This window comes from Helianthus annuus, chromosome 4 (assembly GCF_002127325.2).
Source record: "Helianthus annuus cultivar XRQ/B chromosome 4, HanXRQr2.0-SUNRISE, whole genome shotgun sequence".
Classification (NCBI taxonomy): domain Eukaryota; kingdom Viridiplantae; phylum Streptophyta; class Magnoliopsida; order Asterales; family Asteraceae; genus Helianthus; species Helianthus annuus.
The window spans coordinates 55,050,017-55,063,243 of NC_035436.2; the positions used below are offsets into that span (position 1 = coordinate 55,050,017).

At 36.1% G+C, this 13,227-nt stretch overlaps 1 protein-coding gene across 1 annotated transcript; it reads right to left on the reverse strand.

Moving 5' to 3' along the window:
* Positions 1-8,165: 8,165 nt before the first annotated feature.
* On the reverse strand, positions 8,166-12,006 carry LOC110933420 (glutathione S-transferase T3-like). Its single transcript, XM_035989320.1, has 3 exons — positions 11,700-12,006; positions 11,120-11,618; positions 8,166-8,181 (listed from the first exon to the last, which is right to left on the reverse strand). Exons 1-3 carry the CDS (start codon positions 12,004-12,006, stop codon positions 8,166-8,168), a joined length of 822 nt encoding a protein of 273 aa, XP_035845213.1.
* Positions 12,007-13,227: the final 1,221 nt, after the last annotated feature.

Here is a 13,227-nt window from a genome sequence, read left to right on the forward strand (position 1 = left end):
TTTAACAACTCTGATTCTCACTCTGCAAATTATGCTTTCACTGCAAATTGTGAAAACCAAATGTCAGATTATTTGTGTTTTGAACTCAATGATTTGCAACATTTTGATCCCACTGACTTAGAAGAGATGGACATTTTGCATCAATTGGCTTTGCTTAGTGTTAGAACAAGAAAATTCTACAAAAGAACAGGGTGAAAATTCCCAGGGCTTCATGGGAATTTAATGGTGGGGTTGGATAAGTCAAAAATTAAGTGCTACAAGTGCAATAGGCTAGGTCAATTTGCACTTAATGACAATCAATTTCCCAAATCCGTACCATCCAGACCCACTAAGCATACTCCAAAACCACCATCCAAAAGCCCCCAACATCAAACTTCCACCCAAACAGTTGTTGTAACACCTGTTGTGTCAACAGTTGCTGACACTTCAGTGGTTTCAACAACTGTCAGCCAAACACCTCCCATCACTTCAACACACACCCACTACAACACACACCACTGCCACCACATTACCACCAAAAATCACCTCACCACTAAAAACAATCAATTTCTCATCACCACCTGCCAAAAAGCAGAAGACACCAGATGTTACAACATCTGCTGTTATGACAACAGTGGTTGAGACACCAGTTGTTTCAACAACTGTTAGTCAATCACAAACCACTGCCACCAAAATCACCATCACTGCTCCACCTAAAACATCATCAACCACTCCTCAACCAAAAAGGAGAAGGTTAATCTTGAAAGATGATGACATTTCACCGCCATCAACATCTTCAAAACCTCTAGCACTTGTCACAATTCCAAATCCCATTCCTCTCTTTTCAGCTCAAATTCAAAAGCCATTACCTCCTGCAGGTGTTCAATTTCCTCTGGAACTCATAGCAGTTAGGGAAGAAATTAAATCCTTCTATTATGAGGATGACCCTGCTAAAAGGAGTTTGCCATCATTTGAAGGATATCCCAGACCAAACAATATTGAAGAATATTTGAAAGTCAAGGCTAAGCAAGCAGAGGATATTTCAAAAAGAAATACACAAGGGAAATCTGATAGAGAAATTCAGCAGAATTATCAGTTTCTACTTTCACAAGTCAGTGCTTTGGAGCGATTTGCTAAAAATGTATGTCAACAAATTTCAGAAAGGGCAGATGAGACCCTGAGAAAAGACCACATTGATAACATCATGACTTACAAGAAATACAAAGGAGAGAAATACATGTACAAAGACTGGACCATTCCTGAGCTTGAAAATGAAGCAGCCAGGATTCAAGAAATTATCAAAAGTAAGGTCAAACATACTCCTCCTGAAAAATTCAAAAGGTTTGTATCTGACAAAGTTTTAGAGCTGAAGAGAATGAAAGAGGAGTTAATAGCAACTGACTATGGGTCAAAGAATTCTGTATCAAAATGGGGAGAAGATAGGGTCAGGGCCACCTACAAAAGGTTGGAGGAACTAAGAAAGAAAGATCCAAAAGTTCTACAAAAGCCTGACTACTCTAAAGCAGAGGTCTCAACAAGACCACCAAAGCTGCAAGTCAAAAGAGCCACTGCTCCTGCTGGTGTTGCCATCTACAAAAGAAGGGGTCAAAATCAGTTGGATGTTGAATCAATTCAAGAGTTAATTGCTGGTGATGACCTTGGGAAAGAGGGCATAAAAAGAATGATTGAAGAAACTCTTAAGCTGAATCAACCTGCAAACACTGCTCAGACAGTAATGAATAGGCCTGCATCACCAAACACCTCATCCAATAAAAATCTCCCAAGAAACCCACCAGACTCAAAGGTACTAAAGTGGAAAACTGACAAACAGACCCACGTACTGACATTGATCAAGTCTAGTGGAGAAGTGAAGAAAATATCAAGGGAACAAGCTCTTGGCCTGAGTCTTGAAGACTTGTAGGATCTCCTTGATCTTCCACTTAGTAGGGATGATGATGACACAGTTGCCTTAGCCTTTGAACTTCAACTCAAAGGGCAAATAAGGGAACTGTTGATGAGGCAATAAAGATCTATCAATAATGAAGAGTTTTGGCATTATCTGTTCCAGGGGGAGATTGTTGGGATTGAACCCTATCAGAGGAACAGATAATTAAAGCCAAAACTGGATCAGAGCAGTGGATCCGAAATAAGCAGATGTTATGCTTCAAATCTCTCCCCTTGAAAGTGGTTTCAACATCTGTTGACCTCCAAACTACTGATCTCTACTAAACTGCTGATCTACAACTGCTGCCTAAGACAAAGGCTGATGATATACCAAAATTCTGCTGTTCAATCTACTGCCATGAGTCAAGCTCTGCTGATATGTAAAGCGCTGTTGGGTTCACATCAGTGGAAGGATGCAGCAGTAGTTAAGTTCACTTTATGAAATATATTGTAATAACAGTTGTTAGCATAGCAGTGTTTGTATAGGTCAGATGTTAGAGTTTGTTAGGAGGTTAGATATCACTTTCATGGTGACGTCAGCTTAGATGCGTTAGTGGTTTGCTCGTGCCTATAAATAGAACAGTGCTCTGTACTGTTCTATTAGCTCTTCACCATCATCTTCCTGCACGAACAAATACTGTGAGCTCAGGCTGAGGGGGAGTTTGTTGCATACTTGCAAAATTGTAATCGTTGTTGAAATTAAATTCAATCAGTCGGTTCAATGTTAAACATGTATGTTAAAAGCAATTCTCCTGTTTGATTGTGAAAAGTTTGCTTCCATCTTAATTCCGCTGCACAACTCACTCATCTTCATCTTATTTCAAACGTAAAATACAATCAAAACCAAACTCAGATCCTAACAATGAACGATATGAATCTTGACTCTTGCAAATCTAGGCTCTTGTGATACTTTGAATCTTGACACTTGTGATGCTAGAAACTTGACACTTGATACTTATTGAACGAGAAACTTTGATACTTGGTTAAACAAGAAACTTGATACTTATTGAATGAGAAACTTTGATACTTGGTTAAACAAGAAACTTGATACTTATTGAACGGGAAGCTAGCTTAAACACAGACTTGAAACACAGAAACTTTTGTGTTAATTATGTAATAATACCATGTAATGGTTACTCATAATAATATCAACGCAACACTTAACCTAGCTCGCAAAACGAACCAAAGTCGAAAAACGAACCAAAGTCGGAAAACTAGCAAACGGGTCTCGGCTGTCCGAATGGATATCCGATCGGATACCAGCAAGACTTCTGAAAGCCAGTTGCTAAGAAAAAGATTAGAACAAGAGGGCTCTGGCGATTTCGGAACTAGCTTCACTCATTCCACCCAGCAAGTCTGGTCGGATGGCCATTCGACCGGAAGGCCATCCGACCCCTTGCACCTCTCCACCGACTTACCTGTCACTGTCACCTATAAATACACCCCTTGACCCTTCATTCTCACCTTTACTCTCTGCCACTCGACCTCACGCACTCTCAGTCACTTAAATCAAGATTCAGGCCCATTCCGTAAGTATTTCTCCTAAATATTTGTACAACTTTCATCATTTAACACTTCTACACCATATTCTTCATCAAAATCACATGAACACTTCAACTTTTTCATGAAAACCAACTGATTTGGGTCTCTCAAAGGTGGTTTCCACTCAGATGTTTGTACAAACTGTGGTGGATAATCATTTAATCAAGATCGACCCCAGATCTAAAGGATTTTCACAACTTTTACACAAAAATCTAAAGGAATCTCACATTTTTACACCAGAGCTGACGGAATTTCACATGTTTTTGGCTCAGATCTGATGAACATCATGTTTTACAAATAGTTTTCGAACTTTTCTTCAATCTTTATACAAAACATTGGTGAAATCGGACTCAAACAGACTTCCGACTCATTTCTCAGTCGAAAGCCAGCTTGAAGACTGAATTCCACCGGAAAAACGGGCCGATTGACGGTCCAAAGATGAAACTCCATCAGAAACAGTTTGTCAGTTCAAAAAGCGGGTGATGCCCATCCGATCGAACGAGCTGGGTTTTGGTATGTTTCCGTTGTTTGACTCGTTGCACCATCACCGTTAACTGAGAACTTAGAAAATTTCACGAAACTTCACTCACTAATCGTCTGTCCGAATGGCCATCCGATCAGATGACCATTCGTCCAAATGATCTGATTATGATAACACTCGTTGTTTGTTTTACAGGACACTAAGATCAAAACATTGAAAACTTTAACAATTCACAAACACCCACTGTTCGAATGCCGTCCGTTTGAATGGTCATCCTTCCGGATTACCATTCGCTCAGGTATTCTGTCAGACACTTTTACTCGATTTTCACACGATTCGACACTTTTTTCCCGACCGGGTCAGCTCTTAGAGGACTTATGCTCTGTTCCCCACACACAGGCTGATCCAGCGTTCCCTTCGATCCAATTTAGAAGTGTTTGGTTTCAAGCGCCCACTGTGAGTATACTTGATCCCTTTTTGTTTTAAACACTTTAGGGATGCAATATGTATTCTATATCAAGACACTTGACACTTGAAACTTACTTGAAACATGCTCAATCCATATAAAATATGAAACATGATACTTGTGATACTTGAGACTTTTATGCTATGTGAACGTTTAATCCCTGTGTGTAGTTCCGCCTTAACAATTGTAGCGCTATAGGAGTAACGCCCGTCCCCCTTGAGTCTTGGGGTATTGTTAGGATAAGACATATTAACCTCCCGTTATTCTTTGGGAAAGGCACTTTAATGTGTTGTAAACTTGGGCTATCACTTGGATTGCGTTAACTAGCAAGGTGAAACTTGTTATATGTTTTCGTGTTGGATGTGAGTTTTTAAATGTTTAAACTATTATGCTATGTATTCAAACTTGTATGCTCGCCAATATTTTTTTTGACATTATTTTAATACATGTTGCAGGTTGATAGTCGCAGTGAATCAAGAAAACAAGCTAGGATGATGCTTAGAATCTCATCTAGATAATTAGACAATTTTGAACAATATTTGAATCGTTATGTTATGTTGATACTTATTGTGGTTGTGGATTTTGTTTGACGTTTTAGAGTCATTTGATGAAATTTTGATTAATCTATATCGAAACAAATAGTGTTATGGATTCTCTTGAGCAATCTGATTCGCTTAGTGTCGCGCCCCAATATTTCCTCCATCAGTTGGGGTGTGACAACAATACCAAAATGTATATAAAATATACTAAAATCCATATATGACAAAAATAGTCTATACCCCCAAATCCCAAACCCGCGAAAAAAATAAAAACTAATCCCAAACCTGATCCCATACCCGGTTGCGCGATCCAAACTTATCCTAAACTTGTTAGGTTTCGGGTTTCGGGTTTACCTGTCGAGTTCGGGTTCGATTTCCATCCCAATCTGTTGTCCATTACGTTGCTATCATTGTGTCTTTTAACTGTTGTTATTAATTGTGTTTTTAATCTACTTTTCATTGCGTTTTTTAGTTTGATACTCATTATGTTTTACGTTATGTTAATTGTGTTTTAGTCTGTTGTCTATTGTGTCTTTTATCTGTTGTCATCGATTATGTTTTTAGTCTACTTTTTATTGTGTTTTTAGTTTGATACTCATTGTGTTTTACATTAAAAAAATGGGGGGAGGGGGGGAATTGGGGGATGACATGTGACTTGCATGTGATATTTCTAGCATGTGAGAAGCATGTGCATGTTGACTTTTTTCTTTTGGACGAAACTACCTTTCTACTTGTTTTTTCATTGGACATTTGTCATTCTATGTGGCTTCTCACCTAATTTATTTATTGTAGCCTTTATAGAATAAATTAACACTTAAGTTTGAATGCTAATAAAAAAAATAGAAAAGAAATTGGCAATCATTAAACATGTTTCAACTTTTTAGACACGTATCTTAGACATAAAAAATGAGAAACACTCCGTATACATATTTCTAAACATTCTAATAAAGATAACCGTATCAAACATGTTTTATCACTAATCATTTATGTATACGTTATTATTATTATTATTTAACTAATGAAATAACATAATAAGGGTGGTGTTTGTCATTTTTCTTTAAATGTATGCGATAACAATTGATGGTATTTTTTAAATTAAAAAAAAAAAGAAAAGAAAAGGAAGAATCATGTCTTGTTGGGATGATCACGAAGCATTGGTTATATAAACCAAGAACCAAACAGCTTGGTTTGTTGGTGACCTCAGATACATCAAATGCGCATCTCAAACTCTAGATGTATTTTTCGTATTTCAATTATTTTTCATAAAAAAGTATAGTTATACACTACTTAAACAGAATATTACAATATGTTATTTATCTAAACAAATAAATAAATTACATTTTTAAACGTAAGATCAGTCAAAGAGTTGAATCAATCATAAAGAAAATCGACACTTGATTCAAGGAATCTTAATAAGTGTTCATCGTTCATCACCAGAATAAGGTATTGTACGTTTAAACATTTATCAAATCGGTAAATTTGTTGAATTAATGGTGGGGACAAAAAGAGCCTAAGAACAAAAGTCCAGATAAACGGTAATATAAAACTAATTTTAAGTAAATAAGTAAATAATTATGAGATTCACATAATCAAATTATATTATGAGATAAAAAAGTGGATTATATGGATATTTTTTTTTATATATCATAGTCAAAACAATACTTATATGCTTAGTACATCTTCTTATTTGAAATTGATTCTGGATTCAGTGGAAGGAAAGGATGTAATTATCCTTTATTAGATTATAAATGGTAAAGAGATAAAGAATGATTTAATTTTTTACCATAAACACTCAATGAGTTGATATGATATCATGAGTAGCCACTTCCTGTTCCATTTAAATATAGAAAACACACCATTTCTAATACAATCCAACTCTCTGGAATCACCAATTCCAGACCTCTCTTCAATTCCAATGGAGAGAACAACAACAACAACAATTAAGATCATCAGAAAATCAATCCATACTTTCCTCAAACACTACAACTACTTCACAATCACATCCCTTTTAGCACTTCCCTTCTCAGCCTCAATCCTCATCTCATCATCATCTCTTTCACCTGATTCCATCTCCTTCCAGAACACATTCCATTTTCGCCTTCTGTCGCTATTCGATTCCATCGGAATCCCAACTTCATATGAATATTTTTCCATTTTCACTCTTAAACTCTCCCAAACCCTCACCTCATCAATCCTACTCCTACCCTTTACCCTCTCCTTCCTTCTCATCACAAAAACATACATAATCCAACACCTTCATACCCACAACAAAAAGCCACCACCTTTCACAGGAATCTTCAATTCCATCCTCCATACACAACTATGGAATTCATTTCTAATCATCTCAGCAAACTCCACTTCATTTTGTATACTTTTTATTGCCTTCAACTTCTTGGAAACCCTAAAAGTCTTCACATCTTCTACCTTGATCATATTACTTTCCATAATTGGAGGAATCACATATTCCATAGTTATAGCCAATTCCATGATCATATGCAACATGGCTTTAGTGCTCTCAGGAATGGAAACCAAAGGAGGGTTTATTTCCATTCTCAAAGCATGTGTTATGATCAAAAGAAGAACTACAACCGCTCTTTTTTTAGCTCTTTACATCAACATAACTTTGGCTGGAATCGAAGCGCTATTCCAATTCCGGGTGGCAAGTGTTTATGCAAACTTAAGGACAAGTAACTCCAGTCCTTTGGTTGTGTTAGAAGGATTGTTGATAGCTTATTTATACTCAATTATCATCACACTTGACACCATTACAAATTGTATGTTCTACAAAAGCTGTATACTTGAAGATTCTAAGTATTTTCCGGATCAAGAAGAAGGTAAGATACATGGGTATTGCTTGAAAGTCAAAGGTGAAGAAGATGAGCTTCAATGAATTATATATTTTTTTTTTTGTGATTATAAAGTTTTTTTTTTTTTTTTTTTTGTGATTATGAAGTTTTTAATTCATTCCATTTAAGTTTAGATCATAGGAATAAAAAAAAGGAGTGTGTAAAATATCTCCCAATTTGGATGAAACATGATTGTGCGGAGTAGTTAATTCTTATAATTTTTATAAAGTAATTATGTACATATATAATGAGTCATTTCCAGATGTAATAATTGGAATTATGTGATAAAATTGGTATCCTTCGCCAACATAAACAGTGTGTGTTTATTGAATTTTATATGATTTTATTTACATAGTGTTTGATTCTAATTAAAATAACTGAGTTCTATCAAGTAAATAAAATTAGGTAATTTAACAATAACTAGTATTAAACACCCCTCGCGTTGCGGCGGGGGTGATCACTAATGCCACACTACTGTCAGCGACCACCGACACTGAAGTTGCGGTGTTAATGCGAAGAAATTAAACCGAAACGTCGAAACATAAAACATAGAATAAAATAACTAAGTTGATCTAGGACTCGCGCGTTATGATGAACCCGCGTCAATTTTTTCTCGTTTGACAGGTTTATCGTAATCTATATATAATATATATCATTACCACTATACAAACAATAATGCATACATTACAAAAACCATTGCATCAATATGTTGCAAATTGTATTTATACAAGATTTTGGCTAAATTAATTAGACTATTATAAATAATAATAATTTACAAATAAAACAACACAACTTTGAATAGATCAAACCGAATGAATATGGTAAGATAATGAAACCATTATTTGATTAAGGTACAACCACTTAAGTACAATTTACAATCATAAATGCATACAAAACAGATTGAATTTGGTAAGGTAATGAAACCATTATTATTTGATTAAGATACAACCACTTAAGCACAACTTACAACCTATATTTGATTAAGGTACAACTATTTAAACACAACTTATCACCAAATATGCACACAAATATTTAAAATTAATAGTATATAAATAAATCAAGTTAGCTTAAAATACAACCCACAAATTAACAAATAACAAAGCATTGTTTACAACTATCATTGCACAAATATTTTCTAAATTGATAGTATATAAATGTCTGGTTCTAGGTGGCAGCCAGATTTTAATAGTCATGGGATCCGAATAAATAAACGGGTTCTATCTACTTTTTTTATTTATTAATGAGATTTTTAATGGTTCAGAGCTCTTACTGGTTCAACACTTAATGGTTCAGACTGTTTGTTTCGTGAGCAAATGTCTGAATGGTTCAGACATTTACCTATGAATGGTTAAGTATTATACAAAGACTAAATGGTTAATACCTCTAATTTGAATTGGTCAGACATTTGTCTCTGAAGGGTTAAACATTATACTGACTTTTAATGGTTCAGACTTTAGACTTCTTACTAGTTCAACACTTAATGATTCAGAAGTTGTCAAACAGCCGTTTAGTCTAAAAAATAGTATATAGTGTTTATTTTAAAATAAATAATAGAGTTATATTAAGCGAATAAAGTTAGATAATTTAAAAATAATGCGGGTGCTTTATTTATCACTCACCACTTTTGGAGACTACCACACGCATCAAACGATTATGACATCAACAGTCGATAAATTTTCACTAAGTTTATCTATATGACGTTGATATTGTGATATGTAATTATAAGAAAAAAAAACTAAAAATAGACACATTTAGTTGCATGAAATATAATTCCAAAATAGTAGTCATCAATTCAGTCTTGAGATGTTGGTCTAGTGGTCAAAAGAGCTTCCCTCCCTAGTAGAGACACATGTTCAATTCTCGTTTGGGTCATTTTCGAGTGATATCTGGGTGAAGAGACGAATCGGGACTTTAATCCTGAGTTCGAACCTGATGGGGGGCTAGGGTTTACGGATTGCATCCGGTTCCCGTGCATCAGGAGGGCGTGGTCTCATGGTGGTCGAGGAGTCGACCTTGGACATAGCCCGAACAGGATGAGTTTTCACGTGAAATTCTTTTCCGTTCAAAAAAAATTACTCATGAACTCAACCCCTCAAGTTAACTAGAGTTAATAATAAGTGACCAAATTTTGTCACATTTAAATTGGCGTGTTTGTTTTCTCAACGTATTTGTGAGGTTTTCACATGTATCTTCCATCTAAGAAAACAAGAATCGCTTGCAATGCATGTGTCACGCGTTCCTTGCCCATAAAATAGTTTCAATCACTCAATAGAAATGTCAAAAAAAAAAAAAAAAAAAAAATAAAAACAAAACAAAATACTTGTCTAATAACATTAGTCAATTTTAAGAAGTTGATTAAAGCGGTAGTGGACACATAACCAAACAACTAGACATATTTCAATGGCAAGAAAAAAACATAGTTAAAAATTAACATAAGTTAGCGTACGTTTGGAGTTACAGATCAAACCAAAAGTAATAAGCCAGAAACATGCCAGATCATGTGGCAAACTATCTAATCTGAATTTCATCATCTAGAGCGCTGATAACAGGCTCAACTGATTTTCCCCAATGTTACGAGATTTGTTTTTTTTTTTTCATTCTCAATGTAGAAACATGTGAATTTTTTATTTACGTAATATACACGTGTATTTAGAAAGTCATTTTGGTAGACAATTTTAGTTTTTCAAAATTTAACGCGACAAACCAAATTAACTACCACAATCCTTTTAACCATCTCTAAGACCATGTGTAGTGGTATAACACTATAATGCCCCCACCATGGGGCGTTTTGCGCCATGTGGCGTCCTAGTCAGCAAGGGGGCATTATAGCAAAAGTGGTGTAGTGGTATAATGCCCCATAATGCTCCATTCAATCATTTTACAATCATTTCACAATTATTTTTTTTTTAATTTAAAACATAAAATAACATTCATTAATTTAAAAAAAAATTACATTACTTGAAAAAAAAATAAAAAAAAACTTAAAAAAAACCGAAAGTAAAAAAAAAGCAGAAAATTAAAAAAAAACCGAAAAATAACTGAAAAAAATAAAAAAAAAACATAAAAAAATAATATGATCTAGAGTCCATATTTTTCTTTAATTTTTTGGCGACGCATTTGCGCAAGGATCAACGCATCGCCTTGTAGGTGGTCGATAGGTTTGGACAAAAACTCGATGTCCTTTTCCATTTGCCTTGCCTCTTGCATCTCGTTAAATTTTTTTGTTTCGGCCATTCGTTCCTTCATAATTTCATAACGTTGGTGGCCGAGATCTCGAATGTCTTGGAGACGACGGTTCATCTCCTCGAAATCATCCTTTAACTCGAGATCGGAAGACGACTCGAGTGTTTTTTTCCCGGCTCCCTTTCTTCTACCGGCGGGTCGGGCCAACTCTTCTTGAATGCCCTCGTCCACCGCCTCATTTAAATCAACATTGCGGGCATCCGATGTCGGAGTTGACGGGTCAACGGAGGATGATGTTTTTGACCTTTTAGCCCGACGTCTACTACTAGACGTCATTGGGTTAACTACCGCCCACTTTGGACTTTTTCGAAGTAGCTCCCAACACTTGTAGTACGTGAAAGGGCCTTTTGTCCTCTCGAACTCCTCCAAACTCTTCGTTAAAACCCCCACGTCACCTTCACCGCTCGGGCGATTATCGTAGTTACGTTGGAAGACTTCTTGAAACGCATGACACTTGTTGTTTATGTCGGTCCATTTGCTAGAAATCGAGTCTTTGTCCCGATGTTCGCCTTGACCCCACGTGCTAAAGAAGAGTGCACGAACCCTATCCCAAAAAACCGGACCCGTTTGAAAGTTTGCTACAAAAAAAAAATAATAAGTTGTTTGTTAAAAAATAAAATAACAAAGTAAGTAAAATAATAGTTATATAAAATATTTACCCGTCTCTTCGTCCTCCGAAATGTCGACATACGCCCGAGTCAACGCGTATTCCTCTTCCTTCGTCCATTTGATTATATTTTTTGTACGCCTCGGTGCGTCCTTATCCTTCTTCTTATGCGACCTTTTGCCGCGTTTCGATGTTTCTTGCACCGGTTCGGGTTGCGTCTCCGGTACGACTTCCACATCGGGTTCGGCTTCGGGTTGTGACGGTTGAGACCCGCCGGCTTGACCATAGCCGAAAGTTGGAGGAACAAACGGAGGGGCGCCACTTAAGTAAGCCGCGTAACTTAAAAAGCTCGGGTCCATGTCTTGAAGGTTGAATGGGGTTTGCGGTTGGGTTGTGTTCGGGTTTGCGGGTCTAGCGGGGACACCAAAAGGAGGGCGGAAAGGATGCATGGTTGTATAAAAATAAGAAGAAAGTGGGTTTTTTTTATAAAAGTTGGAAGAAAGTGGGAGAGTTTGTGAAGTTTTGTATAAAAAATGGTGTGAATGTGAGTTAAATATATATAGTGGGAATTATTTAAAATAAAAAAAAATAAAGAAAGTTACCGTTTGAACAACGGTCGAAAGATGGTGGCCCCCACACGATTAAGCGTTATTTTTAAAACGCCGGACCCAATTTTTTTCGAAAATCACGCCGGAAAACGCCCCCTGTAGTGGGGGGTTGGGCGTTTTAGGGCGTTTTGGGGCAATTTTTTTTTAAAAAAAACGCCCCATTACGCTTGGTCTAATGGAGTCGTCTTAAGAATGACGTGAATGTTTAGATGAGCAAGATCCAATATGTAAATAGGATTATTAGTGTGTGTATATTATATATCTATATTTTAAATTTCTTATCCAAGTATCATAAAAATAGCTTAAAATGTTTATAAGTTTTAATAACATGTTGCATTGTTGCAGAAATTGTTATGTATTCCGGCGATGTTGGGTATTAATCTAGTCAAAATGGATTCATATGGTTGTTTAGATGGTGGTGGTACATCTACCTTTTAATGACACATTCAAGGAAAATCAAATTTTCAAGGAGTACTATCCTTGATTAGTATGTGGGTTTTTCATTCATTTTGTGTCATTTTAGTGGAGTTAGCATTTTTTTTGCAATCATTTAGGGCGGACAATTCTGACACGAACACGATAACACGACACGAACCTGCACGAAGTTAACAGGTTTCGTGTTTAACCTTAGCAGGTTTCGTGTCTATAACAGGTCGACACGATAAGACCTGTTTAATTTCGTGTTCGTGTTTACCTATTTCGTGTTCATGTCTTATCGTGTTCTGTCTTAACAGGTCGTGTTCGTATCTTAACATGTCATGCCAGGCACGATATGACATGTTAAGACCTGTTAAGACTTAAGACCATTATACAATACATGTTAAGACATGTTGATGGTTAAATATCAAACATGTAGTAAGAGGTCGTGTTTATGTCTTGACATGTCGTGTTCGTGTAACTTGTTTATTATTAGGTTCGTGTTCGTGTTTATAAAATTTGGCACGATAAGATTTCGTGTCGTGTTCGTGTTTA